Source organism: Desmodus rotundus, unplaced genomic scaffold (genome assembly GCF_022682495.2).
Source record: "Desmodus rotundus isolate HL8 unplaced genomic scaffold, HLdesRot8A.1 manual_scaffold_186, whole genome shotgun sequence".
Taxonomy (NCBI): domain Eukaryota; kingdom Metazoa; phylum Chordata; class Mammalia; order Chiroptera; family Phyllostomidae; genus Desmodus; species Desmodus rotundus.
The window spans coordinates 65,102-87,918 of NW_026527243.1; the positions used below are offsets into that span (position 1 = coordinate 65,102).

The 22,817-nt window shown below is 48.3% G+C and overlaps 1 protein-coding gene across 9 annotated transcripts in view; it reads right to left on the reverse strand.

Annotated features, from left to right (window-relative positions):
* The window catches only part of PCNT (pericentrin), a 112,723-nt gene that overhangs the window by 51,113 nt on the left and 38,793 nt on the right, over window positions 1–22,817 (reverse strand). For 5 of the 9 annotated variants that reach the window (XR_008426059.2, XM_024562568.4, XM_045196741.3 and 2 more), the window contains exons 15-22: window positions 21,818–22,382; window positions 20,683–20,859; window positions 9,502–9,648; window positions 7,003–7,154; window positions 4,709–4,869; window positions 4,260–4,498; window positions 1,911–2,073; window positions 849–1,061 (exon numbers count right to left, since the gene is read on the reverse strand). Coding sequence is in view for 8 of the 9 variants with exons in the window: in XM_024562568.4 (XP_024418336.2) it covers window positions 849–1,061; window positions 1,911–2,073; window positions 4,260–4,498; window positions 4,709–4,869; window positions 7,003–7,154; window positions 9,502–9,648; window positions 20,683–20,859; window positions 21,818–22,382 (1,817 nt within the window). In the remaining variant the exon portion in view is untranslated. The remainder of the gene's footprint in view (window positions 1–848; window positions 1,062–1,910; window positions 2,074–4,259; window positions 4,499–4,708; window positions 4,870–7,002; window positions 7,155–9,501; window positions 9,649–20,682; window positions 20,860–21,817; window positions 22,383–22,817) is intronic. The other 4 variants (XM_045196772.3, XM_045196771.3, XM_045196753.3 and 1 more) reach the window with 2 other exon arrangements.

Below are 22,817 nucleotides of genomic sequence, written 5' to 3' on the forward strand. Positions count from 1 at the left end.
CAGGAAGGCAACGAGCAGCAGAGACATGATCGAAGTCAAGGAAAATGGAAACTGTGAGCAAAGTCAAAAGCTGGTTATTTATTGAGGAAAATCTTAAAAAAAAAAAAAAAATATGGGGGGAGAAAGTGAGTTTCTGAAGGGGTGACAGTGGCCCACAAATGACTGAGGCTCAGAGCACAGGCACAGAGCTGCAACCCTGGTGAAGGCAGAGCCTTTGGGGACGGGGGAGGCAGGGAGCTCCATCCACCTGACTTGTGAGCAGCCACACCTTCTGCCTCATGGGTTGGGGGGGGCACCGTGGCAGCGGCAGGTGGGCGGGCACATGGACAGACAGGGTCACCCACTGAAGTCAGCATGGGAAAGCTGAGCTCACACAGGACTGTTACAAACCTGCTACTACAAACCCAACGTTTTATGCTTTTTATGTTTTGATTGTTTTTAAATATTTAAAAATCTGAAATGTCTTTCATTAAACCTATGTTTTCCTAGTAAATGTTAACATTAGAATTTTTTTTTATTTTAAATAAAGTTTTGAAGTTGCCCTCATTTTTTTCAAGGCCTTGGCTGTTTAGCTTGAACAAACTGGTGACATTTTCAGTGACCTGTTTGCCAGAAGTTACTCTGACCTCAGAGACGGGAGAACCAGGAGGACAGGTGGATGCTAATCTGACCTCACACCCCTCTCAAAGCCACACACACAGACACAGACACACACACAAAGGTTCCCTCTGAAAAGTACTGCCGTCTTTCCTCTCCACCATCTAGAGACGTCAAGCTTAGCTTCCACAAAAGGTAGCTGGGCTGCTGCCCACGGTCCACCCTCCGGCCCTGGAGTCGACTTTTCTTACCAGCTTCTCTCTCTTCCGCTTCTGCAGCTGCCACTTCCTTTTGGTGCCACAGGACAGAGTTCTCCTCCTTCAGCTCTTCCTGCTGCTGAGTCACCCGATGAAGCTGCTGCTTCAGGCTCTCCAGCTCGGCCACAAGGCCCTGCTCGGACATCTCCTTCTGGCCCAGTGCCTCCTGCAGGCTGGCCTTCTCCACCTTGAATCCCTCGATGATGCCTGAGGAGGGAGGAGACATGACTGCTGAAGCCCCACTGGGGGAGTGAATGAAGCAGCCAGGCAGACAAGAGCAGCCCTGGTACCAGCATTAGAGCTGAGTGGTTACACCTGTGTCTGGTTCTTAGCTAAACAGCACAGAGCTACCCCACATTCCCAAGCACATGTGGGAGCTGCCAGACAAGGCAACGCACCTGTGAGCACCCATCTACACACACCCACTCATGCCAAGTGTCTGGCACACATGGCCACTGTGCGTGCCAGACACCAGTCTCAGGAGTCAGAAGCAGTCATAGTGGTGACTGTGGGGGCACTCACTGCCCATCACCTGTGATGGGAAGATGAAAATTCACATTTCACCATGCCATGAAACACTCTGGTTGTTGCCCCCCAAAAGCAGCAGAAGGTAAGTACCAGGGCACCGGATGGCCCACAAACCTGTCTGTTGCAACGCCGACCATCCCCAAAGCTACCACAGTTCCTCCGAAAGGCAATCCATTCCATTGAGGAAAGTCACTAATGCCTCACACCATTTACTTAAAAAAACCCTCTGTGCTACCCTGGCTGGTGTGGCTCAGTGGTTGAGTGCTGGCCTGCAAATCAAAGGGTTGCCAGTTTGATTCCCAGTCAGGGTACATGCCTGGGTTGCAGGCTGGGTCTCCAGCAGGGGGCATGTGAGAGGCAACCACACACTGATGTTTCTCTCCCTCTCTTTCTCCCTCCCTTCCCCTCTCTAAAAATAAATAAATAAAATCTTTGAAGAAAAATAAAAAATAATTCTGTGCTAATACCTCCTCTTAGCAAGGTGGTGCCTGGTTCCAGCCTGTCCTCGCTGGCTCACCAGCTACTCACCTTCTGCCTTGTGCAGCTCCAGAGTCAGCTGCGTCCTGGCCGAGTTCTCCTCCTCCAGGCGTTCCAGTAACTCCTGGTGTTTTCTAACGACCTGGGCCATCTCCTCATTCTTACAGCTAAATTCTTTCTCAAAACGAGCATGAATTTGACGTGCTTCCTCCAGCTAAAAGTTTGAAAATTGGATATCAAAACTGCATATCAAAAATAATCAAAGCTTACATTAATCCCAATAGAATTCTACTTGCTTAGAATTCTGGTGAAATCATCAACATTCCACAAAGAAAGAACAGTTTCCGTGTTCACTGTTATGTCAATTACTAAAGAAAATGCTCATTCAACAAATTTTCAACAATGAACAACTCTGTGCACATAGAACCAACCAGAATCATGCACTTATGAACCATGGATACACATGTCTCTGCATGGCAACATTGTTAAGGACACATGACCACTGAGAGCCTGGCACCTGGGTGGGGATGAGCTGCCAGATCCACAGTTAGAGAAGAAGACGGGAAGAGCCACAAGGGTGGGAAGAAGTCACCCCAAGAAGTGACCCTGAGGCCAGTCACCACAATGAGCAGGAAACCTGATGGCTTCCACCTCCCTGACTAGTCACCACGAGGTCTCCCAGGCCTCTCTGGATGCCCCCACTTCTTGCCTCAGCCATGGGCCCCAACCTTCCCTTCCTTGCCAGCTCCTCTAGTAGGCATGTCCACTCTGAGGATCCCAGGCCATCTACAGGCTTCGGGACCCTAACTTGCCTCTGAATTCAAGATGACTACTCCTAGCTGTTCAGACAGACAACTCAGCACCTAGCCTGGGCCATCCCATGTACTTGACGCAACTCAGCTGCTAAGAAAACCTATTGGTTTTATTTTGAAAACAGCATCCAAGGCCGCCTCTCACAGCTTCTGTCCTCTCGGGACACCTGGCCCTGCCAAACAGCTGCCAAGCAGCCCCATCACTGAACCTGGCCTGAGCAGGCCCGTCATTCCCCTCCTGCCACTGCCCTGCCCACCTCCCACAGCCTCTGCTCCACTCACCCGACCTACCCAAAACCTGTCCTGCTTTCCCTCCCATGCACCCCACTTTCTACCTGCTGGTGGGATGGTCAACCTCCCTGTGGAATGCACTCTATGTGCTAAACTTCTAGGGAGCAGGACATAGGAAAAGCAAGCGTGGTCCCATGAAAGACAAGGACACCTAGCTGAACATCATGCCAGGGTCATAGCCCAGTGACGCCTGCAGATGCCAGATGCCAGAAGGGTGTCTATTTCCACGTAATGACATTTGGAGGGTACGGGACACAAGCAAAAGCACCTGATGATTTGTTGGTTGCTGCCCAAACCTGTCCAGGCTTTGAAAGAAGATGGGAGATGTAAAAGGAACAGGCAGCGGGGGGGCATGAGGAGGAGATGTCAGGTCTTGACACTGTTGCTCTGCCCACCTGCCCTGAGGAAGGAACATCACTCCAGTGTTTCTGAGATGCAAACAGCCAAGTTTCACATAAGAGTGCTTATTTTTTAACTGGGAAAACTTTGGGGGGGAAAATCTCTTTACTGCTTTCACTTATTCCTATGTAATGTGTCTCCTAATTATCTAAAATGTCCTAAAAGGATTAACCAAAATAATTCCTTTTTTCAGTGACAATCTTTGAATATAAATATATTGAATGTGGAAATAAAATAGTGTGTAAAAGTAGAGCCCTGGCCAGGTGGCTCAGTTGGTTGGAGCATCATCCCATACACCAGAAAGGTTGTGGGTTTGACCCCCATTTGGGGCATGTACGAGTGGCAACTGATTGATTTTTCTTTCTCACATCGATGTTTGTCTGTCTCCTCCACTTCCTCTCTCTCTCAAATCAATAACTATATCCTTGGGTAAGGATTTTTTAAAAAAATGAAAGAAAAAGAAAAGTAGAAGTGGGCTACATTATACATCATCTAAGGATGCTGAGGTTTTATTTTTCATTCACAGCAAGCCCACTACACCTCAAGAATTTTGGTTCAGAAAAGACTTCTCCTCAAGGAGACCCCTGGAGGAAGACAGTGACATGTGGGTGGAAAAGGGGGGTCTGACCAGCAAAATCAACAGTTTCTGACCCCAAACACCAGGTGCAGGAGAATAGAAAGAGGTCAGGTCCACCTAAAGAATTAAAGCATCCATCCACACTCTGCGGGGCTGGTGAGAATCAGAAACGCTAATGAAGAAGATCCACCAATCTATCCACCCTACTTATTCATTCACCCACTGTCCTTCTCTGAGGCAGAACATTAGCAGAGGGGCCAGAATGGGGCCACAGAGCAAAGAATGGGTGGCAAGGCTGATGCAGAGTGGGCCATGTCTCACCTGCTTGGAGGAGTCCAGGGCCATCTCCAGGAGGCTGTCCACTGCCAGGCCAAGGCTCCGGTACATGCTCCTGATGGGCTGCTCATACTCCAGTGTACTTTCCGGGCTCATGAAAAAGCTTTCACGGATGTGGCTGCTGATCTCAGCCATGGAAGACACCTCAGTGCATTCAGTCAAAGTTTTATCCAGCTCTGTCAGGGCCACATCAGGCCCAGGCCATGTCTCATCCAGTGTTGGCACTACAGAGAGCAAACACAGAGGCCTGAACCACAGAGAAATGTGCACAGTGACCCGACATAGGCATCAGGAATGAGCATGCCCATGTCACTAGGGACAGCACCCCATTTCAGTAAGAATTGGGCTCGCCGGCACTAGCAGGAAGGGGGCACAGCCCAGGGGGTTTGTGGCACCCGGATCTGGTGGCTGCATATGGCCTGTCCAGTGCTCACCTGCAGATGGGAACTGGCCCCCCAGCCTCGTGTTGGGCAGACTCTCATCCTCCAGGCAGAGCCCCACGCGCTCACTGATCCGGCTCTTCAGGACGATGGCAGCCTTCACTGTCTCTCCAAACAGGCCCAGCAGCCTCTGCAGCGTCTCCTGGAGAGCTATCCTGGGAGGGGAAGCACAGTGGATGGTGACTTTCAGCCGGGACCCCAGCAGGGTGGCTCTGCAACGGGAGCAGAGCAGACCTTGATGCTAATGCTCATCTTTAAATTATGCTGTTATTGTTTGTTCAGCATGTTTCTCTGGAGTTGGCCTCCACCCGACCAGCACAGGGCAAGGGCTTCATGTAGAACCATCCCCGCAGTTGCTGTCCCCTCAGATGCAGAAACCCTACTCATCTCCATGGCACAGCCTACCTGACCCTCAGGGCCCTGACCTTCATGAGTCATCTATTCACACCTGACCCACAGCCCAAGTGCACGGAGGCTCTCCAGTGCCTCTCCCTGGGGCCACACATAGTACAGAGGTGGGTGAGGTTTATTCTTCACTGGGCCAGGACTCAGCCTGCACCCTATCTCTAAGCTGTACCCATCCAGACCAGCCCATCCAGCTGGTTTGTCGTGGTGACTCTGCCTAGGATGTAGCTACAGGCAAACTGCACACAAGCTGTAGCAGTTTGCCTGTAGCTACGTGGGGCCAAAGTGGGCAGGACATGGGCTTGGCCACTCCCACTTGTTCACATGCACACTCCCTACCAAGGGCCCCACACAGGTAGTGCTCCCAGCATGAGGGACACAACTGAGCAAAACAGGCAGAGGGCCATGCCTCCCAGAGCTAGCACTCCCAGTGAGGGACATAAGCAGGCAGTGTGAGGAGAGATGAGAGGACAGTGGGCAGACTGCATGAAGCACAAAAACCTTGGGGGATGGGCAGCCTAACAGCTTCCTGGCTGCTACCCAGGGCCCTGAGGTTAAGGTTCAGGGAAAGGTAAGAGAATGACCACAGAGATGGTGGGTCAGGGAGGGGAAGTGTTGGCTTGGCTCTGAGAGAAAATGCCAAAAGGCTCCCTCAAAGCTGGCCCCACCTCCTCCTCCTCGCACCCTGTCCAGGCCATGCCAACCCCTGGTTCCTATGATGATCCCCCAAAATGCCAAACCCTTGTGGGTGTCTGGGCATGTACAGCTGCTGCTCGCCTGGCTGAACATACATCCAAACACCTGGGGATCATCTGCCTTCTGCCACGTCCTTCCCATGTGCAGAGCTGCTGGCCACAGAGCCTGTCACTCTCCACCTGCACTCACTGTAGCAGTTCAGGGTAACTGAGGAGTCCACAGCTACCGCAGTTGCTACAAACAAGTGCCAGAAAAGCATGCACATCTTCACAGAGAATTACGATGCTTTCGAAAGAATGAAATGAGACCTGGTGGGGACCTGTTTAGTGAGAAAGACATGGATCCCACACTTTGAGCTCAGAAATAAGCCAGGCCCGCCCATCCTGCCAGGTCTCTCTTTACTCTCAAGGACAACCAGAGAAGACCTTGGGCAGAGACAAGTTGTTGGGCACAGCTCAGGTGAAGGAGTCCAGAAAAAGGCTTGCCCACAAGTGGGATACTGAGTTACTGCTCAGACAGACAAAAATGAATTTCCTGACATCAGATGCAAATAAACAACTGAACAGTTCCAGAAGCCCTCCAGACTTATATATAGGACAAACAAAACTAAAACTGAGATGAAATATGGGGAAAAAATCTAGGTAGTGTCAGAGTTAAAAACTATTTCTAAAATGAGACCCCCAAGCAAACAGGACAGAGGGGCAGATTGCTAACTATGCCTGCATCATAGCATCAAATTTTGTAGGCAAAAATGTGAAGCTTTTTTTTTTTTTCACATGATCTTCCTCGCATTCCCCCCCTAATTCCAAAATGGTGGGTATGTAGGTGTCTGGACATACTCAGTACTTATCCTAATGTTTAAAATCTTTTTATTTTATTTTTTAAATATTTTACTTATTTATTTTTAGAGAGGGGAAGGGAAGGAGAAAGAGAGGAAGAGAAACATCAATGTGTGGTTGCCTCTTGCATGCCCCCTAACTGGGGACCCAGCCCACAACCCAGGCATATGCCCTGACTGGGAACCAAACCGGTGACCCTTTGGTTCGCAGGCTGGCACTCAATCCACTGAGCCACACCAGTCAGGGATGAAATCTTTTTAAATGGTAAGAATCATGCAGCATGAGGGTCCCCTTCCCCAGACATCAACGTGTGCTCAACGTGGGTCAGTGACAGAGGAGGGTGCTGACCTTTCACTGTGAGACAGGTCCACATCGGACTTGAGCATTGAGATGAGGTTCGTGCCTTCCTGGTTCTCCCTGTCCCGCCTTTGCTGTAATGTCTCCAGTTCCGAATGGGACTCTTCTATCTCACGACGTAAAGATAAAATTTGGTCTTCCAGCTGTTGAGGAGAAATTGTTAAAGCTTTAGTTAAAATAATTTAGTTAAAGATAAACTTCTATAAAGAGTTTCATAACTTTCACCATCCAATTTAATAAAAATATGACAAAAAAAAAAAAAGGCAGTGATTAAGGGTGAAAATTATTAATACAGTCTTTGCTCCATTACTTTGCCTACAGAAATAGAATACCCTCCCAGCCTGCCATCCCTGAGGGGAAGGGATGGGACAATTCACCAGAGATTATTCTCACAAATTAATAACTCGAAACAAAATCTCTTTTCTGGTCATTCAGAATAAAAATCAGTTGCCAGACAAGTGAAGATCCCTCTTACAAATTTCTCCTAAAAACAAAAAGTCAATGACTGCAGTGTCTCAGTGGGGCTGAGTGGGTAGGCAGCACCAGCTACCATGGGCTCCCGGATCACCCAAGAAGCTTAAAGAATACATGTCTTCCAGCAACACAGCAACCTGAGTCCCTGAGCTCATTGCCAACAGCAGCAACTTCTCGGTTTTGGTCCAGCTGACTGACGAGAACACGGGCGTCCTCCCCACAGAGGATGAAAGAACAGAGGACACAACAGACTATGCACATGCCCAGTGGGGCCACCCGCACCCCAGTCCCACCTCTGGAGGACAACCGGACAACCCACAGCTACAAGGGACCAACAAGCTGACATGCCATGGCCTCGGCCAGGATGGGTCAGAAGGAGCCACAGCAGGTGGAGAAGCAGTGCAGGGACAGCGCCACACTGCCATGGATGCCTCTACTTTGTGGAGTGGAGAAAATGAGTAAGAACACATCAGTGCAGGATCCATATAAAGCAACGTTAGAAAATACAAAAAGAAAACACAAACCTCAGGAAGAAGAGTGTGACTTTGAAACCAATTTACTGCAGGGAAGAACTGCAAACTAAACATAGTTTCAATGCTTGCAGGGAAATTAAAATAAAACAGGGATTCTATAAACCACTGGTTATGTCAAACCGACACATAGTAGCTGGAAAAATTAAAGTTGAAATAAACAGAGAATTTTAAGTTTCAAGATGGCAAAAAATGACCCAAGAATCAACAAAGAGATCCAGGAGATGAACCGTGTACACCAGGTGCTGCCAGCACATGAACCTGCATGTCTAGACCACTTGAGGCTGGGCTGTGGCTCAGGCTGTTGAAGTGTGGACAGTGAATGGTGGTTAGTGGATGGGAGACACCTAGGGCCTCACTGCACTGAGCCCCGTAGCCGTGACTTTCAGGTCAGCTACACCCATGGTTGGTTCCACTCAGCCTGTGGGACAGCAGACTCTCCTCGGCCTGTCCTGCACCTTTCCTCTGCCAAAAGCACACAGTAGGGGGGAGAAGATCCTAACATACAACCAAGAGGAAGAGAAGGGCAAATAAACATCTTAACAAAAATGACCAGAAAAATTTAAAAAGGAGAAATTTTATTAAATTTTAAATTGTTACTTTTACATCTCCCCCACCTCCAGGGAGACATGACCTTTTTAATTACACTATAATCTAACCCCCACCTTGTCTTCTTCCCCCTTCGTGTAATCTTCCTCACATTCCCTCCTTAATTCCAAATGCATAAAAAGAACTGCAAACAGTTATTTTCTGGAGTATTAGAGATCTTACTTCCAGCATGCCATTGTTTGGCTCAAATAATTTCTTTTAAAATTCTCAACAGCCCTGGCCAGTGTGGCTCAGTTGGTTGGAGCGTCATTCCATAGACCAAAAGGTCATGGGTTTGATTCCCAGTCAGGGCACATACCCAAGTTGTGGGTTCAGTCCCCAGTTGGGGCGTGTAAGAGAGGGCAACCAATTGATGTTTCTCTCTCATATCAATGCTTCCCTCTCTGTCTCTATCTCAGCAATGAAAACATGTCCTTGGATGAGAATAAAAACATAAATTAAAAGTAAAACAAAAACTCTCTATAGGTTTGAACAGTTCTTACAGCAACATGAATCCAAAGGAATATTCAGCCTTAGAAAGGAAGGACACTGGCTACATCATGGATGATCCCTCAGAACACTAACTTCAGTGAAATGAGCCAGTCACAAAGGACACATACTGTATGATTTCACATCTCAAATTCACAGAGACAGAAAGTAGATGGTTAAGAGCCAGGGACTGGGGGACGGGGATTGGGAGTGTTTAATGGGGACAGAGTTTCAGTTTGGGAAGATGGTAAAATTCTGGAAATGGATGGTGGTGATGACTGCACAACAGTGTTAATGTGATTACTGCCCCCGAATTGTACATTTAAAAATGGTTGAAATGGAAATTTTCATGTTATGCATGTTTTTACCACATACACAAAAATTAAGAAGCCAAGGCACATCTACGTACCTGCAGAATTTGGTTGTTCTTCTCCTGAAGCTGGAGAGACAAAGACTCCTTCTCTTGTTGGTAAAGAGACTGTGCCTGCTCACACTCCAGTCTGTGTCTCTCCTCTGTTTCATGCAAAGCAGTTTTCTTTTCACGTTCAAGTTCACTCTGTACAAAAACATGATTAAGAACAAAAAAAACACCATTAAGGTAGAAAATAATGCTTGTTTCATTTCTCCGCTGTTCACTAGAACTTAAGTTCATTCAACAAATATGTACTGATCCATACACTGTTGTGAAAAAAAAAAAAAAAAAAAAGATAAAAAGGGCCAGGACCTCTACCCACAGCGAACACGCACTTCCCAAATGGCCACATTAAGAAACTCTCCACCAAGAGGGCATCATGACCATCAAAACTCAAAACATTTAGAAACCTAAGTTCCTTTGTTTTTAAAAAATAAATGCTGTTTCTTCTGAAATAAAAAAATGTTTAAATAAGGTTCACCTAACAAATTAAACTATATTAATGAAGTGAAATAAGTTTTTTCTTTATTCAAAAAACTACAGAGGTAGCACTTTCAGAATTATAGTCCACCCCTCTACAAAAGCACTCTGGGGAACATTGGCAAAAACATCAAAATCAACCTTTTCAGGGCTCTGAAAATTAAAAAAGGCTCACAATAACCGAGAGTGTTTATTGCAAACTGTTGGGGACTGTTCTGTGTGGTTTCGGAGATTGCAGCCCCTCGAGGGTAGGCTCTGAAAGGGGCTAGTAAGTCTTCCTGGAAAACCAGGTAATGCAGGTGGCAGACATGACCCGACTCTAACGCCCAGGGTTCCTGTGGGAATCAGGCCTGAATACATTGTATCCTCTGAAGCTTGCTCTGCTTTGCTTTGTATGGCTCTGTAGATATAAAATGGATGTTTAAGTTCAAGGAATAAGGAGTAAACTCCTTATCTCATGAAATACATCTTAAAAACCCTCTGGTGTCAGCATGACTAACAGACCCTGACCTGTGACAGATCTCTGTGTTCCTTCAATTGTTGTCTATAGATAATACCTGTTTTTGTATAACTATAGCCTTTCTGACATTGATTGATGAGCTATGCATGTATGCTGCATACACCTATGCATACCATTCCCAATAAAAGCCATCTGGGAGAAGGGCTTGGGGCATTCTCCACTAGAGGGAATCACCACCCCCTTTCCCACCAGAACAACAAGATTGTGTCTGGGGCGATTTCTTTCTCATCCGCAGCAGCCGGGAGAGCTCCCCTGGAAGGAGTTCCTCCCACAGCAAACAAAGGATGGCTATCCACCAGAGCAGCAAGCTTTGGAGCATTTGAACCCACTCTAGTACCATCATTTCAACCTCAGGGACAGTCTGAAAGCAGCAGCCCAGCAGCCACTGGGGGAGGTTAGGGCTCCCCAACAGAGCCACCCAGCAACTGTCAGGAACTGGCCTGTCCTGGAGCTCACTGAGATGCTCCACTCTCAGAGCTGTTCTTCATTTAACTTGAGGCAGAGTACACTCTGTGTCAACAATGCTATCCTCAAGCCATTTGTCACAATCAGCTACTGTTTAACATCACATGGCCTGAGGCTGTGGCAACAGTTGGTAAAAGAGGTTGACCAAAAAACTAAAAGGAAACACTAGGAAATGGATGTCAACAGGGGGCTTTAAAAAGCCCCAACATACGCCTGGGAACTTAGACGGTATGAGCACGTGCAGGGCTGTGCACATGCCCAGAGAGACCTAAGAAGATGCTGAGCTCTCACCTCCCCCTCACCTTGCAGCTCTGCACAAGCAGGACTGAAAGAGGAGGCAGTGCTGTTAACTGCCTGCCGGAGCCCTGACAGCTAATCCAACCTAGGCCCCTCACAACAAAGAGAAATTATAAAAGAAACCAAAGAGATACTCTGGAGCTGAAAAGTACAATTACTGAAATGAAAACTTCACTAGAGGAGCTCAACAGCAGATGCAAGTGGGCAGAAGAATCAGCAAACATGAAGACAGGTCAGTCGGGGGAACAGAAAGAAAAAGGATGAGGAAAAGTAAGTAGAACCTCAAAGGAATGTGGGACAGCATCGAAGACCAATATACACACAACAGGAATCCCAGAGGAGAGGAGAAAGCCGACAGGGCTGAAAGAATACTCAAAAATAAAAGGGCCAAGATCTCCACAAATTTGATGAAAAAATAGGAAACTACACATATGAGCTCAATGAATTTCAAGTAGAATAAACTCAACAGATATCCACACCTCAACACGTCATAAGCAAACTGTTGAAAGAGACAAAGAGTCCTGAAGCAGCAAGAGGGAAGCAACTCAACAGAAGGGACCCTCAGAACAGCCAGCTGGCTTCTCGTCATAAACCAGAGGTCAAGGGGCAGGGAGACGACATGGTCAAAGTGCTGAAAGGAAAAGACTGCCAACCAAGACTTCTGTATCCAGAAAATTCTTTCCAAAACAGGGGGAAATCAAGATATGCCCAGATAAATAGGAACTAAGAGAATTCAGCACTAGTGGACCTGCTTTGAAAGAAACAGTAGAGGGAGTTCTTCAGGCTAAAATGAAAGGACACTGGACAGTAACTTGAATCCACGTGAAGAATTAGTAGGTAACTATACTGGCAAATATGAAAGACAAAATAAATGTAGTTTTTGTCAGTAATTCTTTTTCCTCCTATCTGATTTAAATGACAACTGAATAAAGCAATGAACATAAAATGCATACAGATGTGCTTCATACAACAATATTAGCACAAAGGAGGGAGGAAGGAATGAAGCTATATACATAGAATGATTTTATAAACTATTAACCTTAAGTTAGTATTAACATGAACTACATTGTTACAAGATGTTCCTTGTAATACCTAGGGCAGGGGTTTAAAACTCATTTATATGGGGAGGGATGACACACACATCAGTCTCGTGCTTGCCAAATGTAGTTTTAGGACTGCATAAATGTAACTACTCTTTAATAGTTAAGGACAGCTCTGCTCTGCACCTGGGTAGAAACAAGGTGCTGGGCAGGTAAAACAAGGTGGAGGGCTGGATTCGGCCTGCGGGCCTTGTGTTTGCCACCTGCTCCCTAGGGCAAGCGCTAAGAAAATAACTCAAAACTACTAAAAAAAATAAACATCAAGAAAATTTGAGTCCTTTCTGATATGGCTCAGTGGACTGAGCACCGGCGTGTGAACCAAAAGGCCGCCAGTTCAATTCCCAGTCAGGGCACATGCCCAGGTTATAGGCCAGGTCCCTGACTGGGGGCGTATAAGAGGCAACCGATAGATGTATCTTCCACACATCGGTGTTTCTCCCTCTCTTTCTCCCTTCCCCTCTCTAAAAACAAATAAAATCTTTTAAAATTTTTGAAAAGAAGGCACTAATGAAAGATTAAAGGGAAAAAGAGACATTCAGATATATAGAAAGCAAACAGCAAGTGCTAATAGATGCTACAACATATAGGAACCTAAAAAACATTACGCTAAGTAAAATAAAACAAACACAAAAAGGCATATATTATATGTTCATTTTCTACCCAATGTCCAAGAAAGGCAATCCACAGAAAGTAGATCGGTTGTTGCCAGGGGCTAGGAGAAAGGAGAGACCGCTCATGGGTGGGGAGTGACACAGTGCCCTGGAATTAGACAGCAGTCATAGTTGCACAACTTGGTGAATATACTAAAAGCCCCTGAAATGTATAATTGTGATTTTTATGATATGTGATATCTCAATAAAACTGTCATTAAAAAACAAAGCAAACCTACAGTAAAAGTTATCACAAGAAGTAAAGGTCTCAAACAGATGTCCCTCTGTGAAAACAGTTCATTAGCACAAGAAGAGCCTTGCTCTGGCTGGTATGGATCAGTTGGTTGGAGCGTCGTCCTGTAGACTGAAAGATCACAGGTTTTGTCCTAGGTTGGGGTGCATGCAAGGCGGGGCGGGGGAGGCAGCCAATCAATGTTTCTCTCCCTCTTGTCTCCTTCCTTCCCTTCCCCTCTGTAAGCATCTCAGGTGAGGATAAAAAATAATAAAAAAAACAAGAAGAGCCTTGATGTGTCTGATGCTGAGTCCCCAAAGCAAGGCAATACCACAAACTTTCTCAGATTTAAAACATTTGACAATTTCTTAGCAGAAGAGGTATGCTAACCAATTTAAATATAAATTTTAAAAGTTGCCTAGAAAAGTCTAAGACAATGAAAAGTTTGTTTTAATTTTGCTTATCAAAATTAACTTAGAGTACAATTTTCTTCCTTACTTCGCATGTGAGAAAGAGGAGCAATAAAACATCACTGCTACCCCAGCACCATTGCAGACTGGCAGGGCAGCAGCACGGGCTCCTGACCACAGAGCACAGCCACTGGTCTCCTCTTCCCGCTCAGCCCACAGAGCTGCACACGGTGCTTCCACTCCACGGGCACCAGGGCGCCCTGCCTGAACAAGGAAGAGAAGGTCGACACCGAGCTCGGACCTTACAAGTGGACATGTGTCAACTCTGGAGATCACCCTACTCCACAAATTTTCACGGCGATGACACACAGAGAAGTCAGGTTATGGCTCACAAAAACCTGTGAGCCCCGTTTGTCGGCTCTGGGTTCCTGCCTCAACGACAATGTTCAGAAAACAGGCCCTGCACGGCAAAACACTAAAATTATACCATTTGTGAATTAACACAGACCATTTTTATAAATGTTTTCTCCTGAAACAGAGTTAATTCCAATCCTTCAAAGAGGACTGAAACACAATTTCTGAGTCATGAAACTGCCAAGTCTGCAAAGTGCTTTATTGTCTCCTTCACACCACACAACAGGTCACGCACAGCTAGGAAGGACACTGCAGTCCCGAGAGTAACTGGGTTTGACCATGGATACCAGTGAACAGGAGAACAAAGGGCCAGCACCAGCAGGCCCCACAGATCACACGGCCACGGCCAAAGGACAGGAGCCACAATCCCTTTCCCCAAAGAGACCTCACCTGAGATATTTTCACCCTCTCTGAGGGACACTGGAAAGCGTAAGAAAACATAAATTCCCAAGAAAAGGCCAACTTCCCCAGGACATGCCAGATCATGATCCACAGTCAAGCTGAAAACTGAGTCACAGCAGGTCAGCTCTCTGTGCCCCAGAGCTCTGGCACGGACACTGGGGCGCTTCCCTCGGCACCTTCAGTGAGCGGTCCCGACAGCAAACTTGTGTGCTCACTGCCACCCACCAAATGCTCTGGTTAAGAGGCAAGGACTACATTCGTGGTTCTTGGGAAACTCCTCTGAGCCACAGATCATGTTCTTGAGGCAAAGAATTTTTCATAGAAGCCTAATATATAAAAACAAAGAAGGGCAGCCTTCTGTTTGAGGTTAGGGTCTTCATGGATCCCTGGCTGGGAAAGACAAAAAACCAAAGAACCAACCCCCGATGATGTCAAGCGCCTTCCTCGTCTGCCCCCAACGCGGAGCAGCAGTTCCTAAGGGCAGCTGGAAGCTAAGCACGTCACTCATTTTTCACCTTCACCTTGTCTCAGGAGAGCTTTACGGCAATTGACAGACACGCATAGTCTAACAAGACCGCACAAATCAGCAGACGAGCAGCGAACTCTGAGCACCTGTTCCAACTATCCTCCTGTGAGGAGCAATGGGGACACTGTGGGCCTGTCCTGCCCAGGGCGCCCCCAGGCCTGGAGCAAAATCCTTGCAGAAGTAAGTGCCCATGACGGAGGCCAAGAGCAGGTGTGGCAGTGTCCTGTGGCGGAACATCCACGGGAGACATGCAGGAGCCCAGGGAGGCTGTTTTGAGGGTGAGGGAGGGTGGCCAAGGCACACTGAGGAAAGGCTGCAGGCAGCACCCAATGAGCCACCTCGAAGGCCCAGTACCCCAGGATGGCATTGGACATTGGGCAAAAGAGCAGGTCTTTAGGCCAGCCTCACCCCCGACATGGCTGGACAGGATCAAAGAAGGTCTGACCCACGGGATCACCCATCAGACCCCTTTTATAGACAATTGTTTCCAGTTCCAGACTTGAGTGAAATTCTGTTTAATCTGCCATATTCTAGGTAAGGCCAAAACAAGAGGAAGATGTTTATTATAAGTTATTCTTAGGTTTTTCTAAAAACCCACAGAATCATAGGGGAAATGTCATGTATGTCACACATATATGTCATATATATAAAATATGTCTCATATGTATATAGCATATATATATATAAAATCATTAAGAAAACACAATAGATATGCCCAGAGGGGGAAAAAAAAAGTAGTACTGCACAAAGAACACCAACATAGTAATAAAAATAAATTCAAATGATAATGAATTAGAGACATTCAAACTCTATCTAAACTGACCACAGGTTCTCTTAAAGTTTTCAAAACTTGTCATACAAATAGATGTTCAGTTTCTTTGTTTTTACCAAGAACAGATGAAACTGCCTTGAGCACTCGGTGCTGGTCACACTATGGTTTCCTTCCACTCCAGACCCTGCACGGTGGAACCCCCCAAGGCAGAGTCCTTCGCGGAGGCACACCTCTGAGAAAGGGCGACCGAGCTTACTCTGGTCGGAGCACTCTTCTCCCCACCACACGCCCAAGGGAGGGAGCCTGGAGAGCGACCCAGTGATCTCACACGCACATGTTAAATAACTCTTCTGATAAGTGACACTGCTTTTCTAACAGGTGCAAAGATATTTGTGACCCACATTAAACCTGCTCACAGAGGAAGAACAGCATGTCCCTGCTATTTTGGGGACAACGATCCTGGCATCCCAAGAAATGCCCAGCAAGGCTTTACGTGACATCTGTTTGCGGTGAGCCTGAGGGAAGACCACAGGAGGTACAGGCCACCACCTACAAGTGTTCACACCAAGTCATGGACTGGACCCATGTTTACAGGGAGTAAGGGAAAATCTCAGCTGTCACCCCAGGGAGCAATAAAAACAGACCCAGTGCAAATGGGACCCTGTGTGGTGCTGATGTGAACCACCAGAGGAAGAGACTGCAAAGCAGGCCGGACATGGGATGAAATTAAGAACCAACCTAATTGTTTAGGTAAGAACAGATCATGGTTATGTTACATCGGGGAGAAAAAGACCTTACCTTTTAGACACTGAAAACACACGACCCCGGAATTTGCTTAAATAACTGGGGTGGGGGTGCTGATGCACTGTGATTGCCATGCACTCCACTGGGTAGCCAAGTCCTACCAAACTGCTCTATTTCTGAGTGTGCTGAAATTTTCTCCAGTAAAAGGTTAAAATAAAATAGGCGCAGGAGCAGCACGTCCCACGGCCCCCATAAGCACCCTGTTTTCTCTTCCTTTTTTTAAGAAAAAAGAATTTACTTATTTATTTTTAGAGAGACGGGAGGGGAGGGACAGAGAGGGAGAGAAAAAACAATGTGTGGTCGCCTCTCACACGGGGCCCCCACTGGGGACCTGGCCCGCATCCCAGGCATGTGCCCTGACTGGGAAAGGAACCGATGACCCTTTGGTTCGCAGGCCGGCACTCAGTCCACTGAGCCACACCAGCCAGGGCAGCACCACTGTTTTTTTGTGAAATCAGCTAGTCAGAAAGGTCACTCACTTCCAGAATATCCAGCACTCACAACCTTAGTAGCAGAGTAGAGAGAACATCGTTGAACTGGTACCACAACTGTAAAAATACTCCCCCAAAGCCCTGGGAGCACCAGACAAGAGTCAACACAAGTAAAATCTGTTAAGCAAAGAACATAAATGACACTGCTCCAAAATGTGCAAGGCTCTTCACGTTACAGAGATAAAATGGGTAGGACGGCATCAGCGGCAGGTCACACTCCTCAGCGGGAGGCTGTTGGCAGGTGAGCACCATGAAAAGGGAAGCGATAGAGACTGAGACACTGTCAGCATGTCCGCAGGCCTCAGGAGAAGGGGACAGCCGTCCACCCTCAGGGTGCCAACCCTCCCAGACACTGTCCCTGGAGCCTGATCTGCAAACCACAGTTACGCAGTGGGGCTGCAGGGGGTGCCACACAGGTGGGTTCCAGCCCCTGGGACAAGTGGGGAAGAGTGTCCACCTTACATAGGAGCTCATGGAACCTGCCAGCACCCCACCGTCATGGGCCATCCACCGGAGCGACTGAACAGTGAAGGTGCTGACAGATCGATGGCTTGTCCATCTCACAACCTCCACTCGTTCTCCCTTTAGTGAAGCAGCTTCCTGGATGCCACCTGACCCTCTGTGATGGCCCCTCAGGACAGCAACTCAAGGGGCTGGGGGACACTGAGAGGGCTAAAGGGACATTGAGGGGACTTGAGTGAGCTAAGGGGACACTGAGAGTGCAGACTGGATGCCAAAGGGACACTAGGAGGACTGAGAAGGCTGAGGGGATACAGTGTGAGTAGAAGAACACTGTGGAGAGAAGACTTGTGCAAGGCCACCCGTCAGTGGCCCACAAGCTGTGGCTCTCAGCTGGAGTCTCACAGTGTGCTTCTCTAAGCTGCCTTGAGGGCACAGCTTTCTGCTCGTGGTCCCTCCTGTGTCCTCTCCTCCCTTCGAACATGGGAAACTCACCAAGTGGCCTGACTCAGGACAACTTAAGAGTCCAAGGAGCAAATGTCAAGAAAAATGCCTACTCCCAAACTTTTCAATCAAACAAAGAGGGATGAATCTCATTTTTAGGCTTCCCTTAATTTTTGTAATCTCCTCTGATTCTCATCTGGTAACTTGCACGTGAAGACACGGTTTAAGAAGTCAGTCGACACTGCTAAAACCCAGGAAACCCAGGCGAATGCCAGGGCCTCGTTTGATGGTTACAAGCCAGACATCAGCACGCCCTTTTCTTTTCTTTTTTTGAATCCTCTCCTGAGGACACACATATTGATTTTAGAGAGAGAAGAGAAGAAGAGAGAAAGTGAGCGAAACATGGATGCAAGAGAGAAGCATAAATCAGTTGCCTCTTGTATTTGCCCCAACCAGGGACCAAACCTGCAATCCAGGCATGTGCCCTGACTGGAAATTGAACCCGTGACCTTTTGGTGTACAGGATGACGCTCCAACCAACTCAGCCACACCGGCCAGGGCCAGCACACCCTTTTTAAAAAGCTCTGTAGAAACAACAGTACTTAGGAAAATGTGCAATCTTTCTTGTTTAATCCTCACTCGAGGATATGCCCATTGATTTTAGAAAAGGGGGAGAGAGAGAGATGCAGAAACATGGATGTGAGAGAGAAATATCCATTGGCTGCCTTCCGTATGCACCCTGCCCTGGGAATGAGCCTACAACCTAGGTATGCGCCCTGACCAGGAACAGAACCTGCAGAATTTTGGTGTGTGAGATGACACTAATGAACCAAGACACTGGCCAGGGTGGAAATTTACAATCTTGATAAATTTGTACATAGGCATCACACAAAATACCAAGTATTTACGAAGCGCTATGTACATAGATTCTTATTCTCTCACACCAAGAAAAAGACCAAAAGATACAGGGGACACAAGTATTTCAAACCTAAACCTCGGGAAGAGCCTTGTGGTGTCCAGCCACTGCTCTCAGATGGACTCCAAGGGTTCGGCAAGCCTGCGAGGATAACATGCAAAATTACTTGGGTAGGCACGTGTGTGCATGCACTATGGCAGGGACAAGGAGCACACAGGAAGTACCCTGCTGGTCGAATATCCTGCATATATTCAAAGGGAACTAAGGACACGAGCCCCACAGCAGGTCATGAGGACCTGGCTGGGTACCAGCCTCCAAAACCCTCCATGGCAACCTCACGTTCTCGAAAGAGTTCCTTTCCACTTGCTTTGTTAGACATCATCATGAGGACGAATGTGTAACTTGATATACTGCATATAAACACACACACACACACACTCTGACATATGAAGTTCAAAAATCTGAAAAAGAACCAGTCTGTGCCGATTCCTAAGAGCACCTGCCATAGCAAATGTATTCTGTGTGGACACAAGTCTGACGCAACCAAGGCTGCCCACCCTACACCACCCTCCACCTGCTTGCAGTGTGGACACCTCCACCTCAGCCACTGCTGCCTCCCCCAAATCTAGACCAACGACATTCCTGTCACCCCTGACGCCACAGCTTCCCCATGCCCCCGCCCTCAGGGCCACTGTCAGCCTTGTTTCCACAGACCCTGTGAGCCATCAGGAAACCCCTGAGCCCCCAGCCCCTGAGCACTGCCCCTATATACCCTTCCATCCCTATGCTTCCCAAGGGTCAGGGTCAACTCTTGCCTAGACTAAACAGTTGCCTCCACTCCTCTTCCATCCTGCCACCAAATGGCCTTGAGAACAGATGCTTTGCTGCTGCCTGCCAGATAGGGGCAAGGCCCTACCCTCCAGGTGCACCCGGGCAGGTCCTGGCATCCTTACTCCCCACTGACCCCCAAGATCCTAACAGGGTGTGGCGGGGCCACCTGCACCACAGCAACAACTGCACAGCAGGAGGTTTGTGGGAAGAGCAGGATCTGGCCCCCTGCATCAAAGCCCCTCTTGGCAAGCTCCCAGGGAGATCTCCATCTGGGCGCTGCTCTGGACCCCAAGTCACAACAGCGAATAGAGCAGAGAATAGACAGAACGAGCACAACAACCACACCACACACTGCCAGGAAACAGTGCTGGGGGGTCCAGAGGGGAGGGCCTGAGGGCCACATCAGTCAGTTACGGAAAGGCTCATTTAGAGGGCGACATGATTAAATGAGGAGAGAGCACAAGTTTCCATGCAAGGGACAAGGAAACATTCAGAGCAAAGTACATCCGGTATGTCACAGAAACAGCGGGGCAGCATGTGGCCATGAGAAGAGGTGAAGGACAGGAGATAGGGTCAGAGGACATGTGTGGTGGGAGTTTGTGGGGAACCATGCCCCCAGTCCAGACGACAGGCCCTGAGGTTTTAAGGTGCATCATAGGGTGCACAGGGCAGGGACCACTGTGTAGAAAAGAGACTATTGGGGGGCTGATGGCCAGGCTCCTCACACAGGCTCCAGGTCCTCTTTGTAGGCCCAAGGCCCGCCCAGCCCCGAGCCCCACAGACTTCACCAATTCTCTATATATGTCTACATGCAATGGGGGTGGTCTGATGAGAAGCCCCAGGAGGTCTGGCACCCCATGGGGGCCAGAGTCCACTCCCTGGTGGTCCCTGAAGTCTCTGCTGCCCAAGAAGGGGCCAATCTGCACACTTGGAGCAACTTACTACATGGCCCTCTCCTGCAGTACCTGCTGCTCTGCCTGCTGCCTCTGCATCTCAGCCGTATGTATGTTGCCAAGCTCCTGCAGGGCTGCTTGGTGCTGCTGCTCCAGGTGCAGGACCTCAGCACGCACCTTGTCCAGGGCCATGGTCTTCTCCTCCTCCAGCAGGTGCCTCTGATTAAGCAAAGCTGCAGCCAACTCCTCCTGCCAAGAAAGTCCACAGTGCACTGCACCCCAATGTCCCATTTCAGCACCCTCATTCCCTAGGACCAAAGGTACACGTCCCATCCTGCAAGGGGCAGTACCTGACACAGTCTGCCCCTGGGGGCCTGACATGCCTACCTGGCCCACAAACTAGGCATAACAGCCCCATCCAGTATGAGGAGATAAAAACCCAGTGACTGTATAGTTTTAGGCCAAATACGTAAGTCCTATTCATGAGACACAGGTGCTAGAAGCGTGCAGGTGACAAAGGTGGGCACCAGTCCAGAGTACCTGGGCCTTCTCTAGAAATTCCCATTCATACCAAACTTAAACTCGCTGTTTTGACACATGACAGAGGGTTTAATTTCATGAAGCACCCACAGAGGAGAACTGAGGCTACATACGCACAACAGGAAAACCAAGCTGCTGAGGCCCTCAAGTTCCGGGCTCACAGCAAGGGCCAGTACAGCCAAGAGGAGCACTCTGACCTGGTGAGATCAAATGTGCACTTCCCGAGGGTAGGAGAGCCAAGCCTTCTCCAGGAGTCTGTGATCGTGTGATCAAACAAACCCTTAAAACTCACCGTTCTAGCCCTGGCCGGGTTCCTCAGTTATTAAGAGTGTCATCCCAACACACCAAGGTTGCAGGTTCAATCCCCAGTCAGGACACATAAAAGAATCAATCAATGAATGCATAAATGGAACAACAACTCTGTTTCTCTCTCTCTCAAATCAGTAAGTAAAAATTTTTAAAAATCTCACCATTCTAGATCTACCTCATGAGGAAACCGAAGTTACCACTGACTGGGGCAGTGTGAGACACACAGACACATGCTGACACGGGCTTGCACAGATGCAGACACACTCTTTAGGTGCACACTCAGGGACCCCCAAGTGTGCAGTGCATCACGCAGGCAATGGGAAGAGAACTGTCCTGAGGGCCAGGGCCCCATCCTCACCTGGTGAGCCTCACGGAGCTTGGCAGCCAGGGCCCTCAAGCCCTCGGTGTGTTGGGTGCTTAGTTCGGTTCTCCAGTTGCCCTTTGCGGACTCAAGCTCTTCGTCGTGTTTCCGCTGAAGTTTCTTTAATTCCTGAGTCAAAATGACTTGGTGCGAAGAGTCCTTTTTCTGTAGTTGTTCCTCAAGGTCCCCTTGCAACAGCTCCAGGGCTTGCCTGTGCTCATCCTGGAGGGTCTGGATTTCAGACAGGTAACACGACTCCACAGAATCCAGGTGTGACAAATGTCTTGTCTCCAGAGCACAGACTTCGGCAGCGTGTTTTGCCTGTAGTTCAGCCACATGAGCTTCTGAAAGAGCCCACTGCTCCTTCTGGAACACAGCCTTCAATTCTTCAACCTTGGCCTGGTGCTTGGCCTCAAGCTCGGTTGTTAGGGACAGAACGTGCTGCTGGTGTCTCTCATGAAGGAGCTGGAGCTCATTGGCGTGCTTCTCCTGGGCTTCCCGCAGGAGGGCATCTTGTTCTGTAGTGAATTTCTCTGTGATTTCCTTACGTTGTTCTAAAAATCTGAGACGACATGCAAAATGAACAGACAGCAAAACATGCAGTCATAAGAACAGCAACCTCTTCACAATTCCTGCAGGAAATACTTCTTATCAACAAGGTCGTTATTCATGGGTCTGACTGTCCTTACTCCTTCTCCCTCTGCCACAAATGGCCTGAGAGCACCACCACGAGTTAGTGCAGTGAAGGGGCCACATGAAGCCGGAGGATTCAGAGGCCAGAGCCCAGGTGTCCTTGGAAGAGCCCGAAGTGGAGGACACAGGATCCATAGCAAGAAGCCACATGCACACTCCCAACAGGCCCACGGTGAAGCAGGCATGACTGTTACCCATGAGAGAAGGATCTCCACAGGGAAGGGGCAGCAGAACCACTCATAGGAGCCCACAGGGCCACAGAGAGCATTCCAAGACCTCAGAAACACTCTTAGGTTGTGAACTC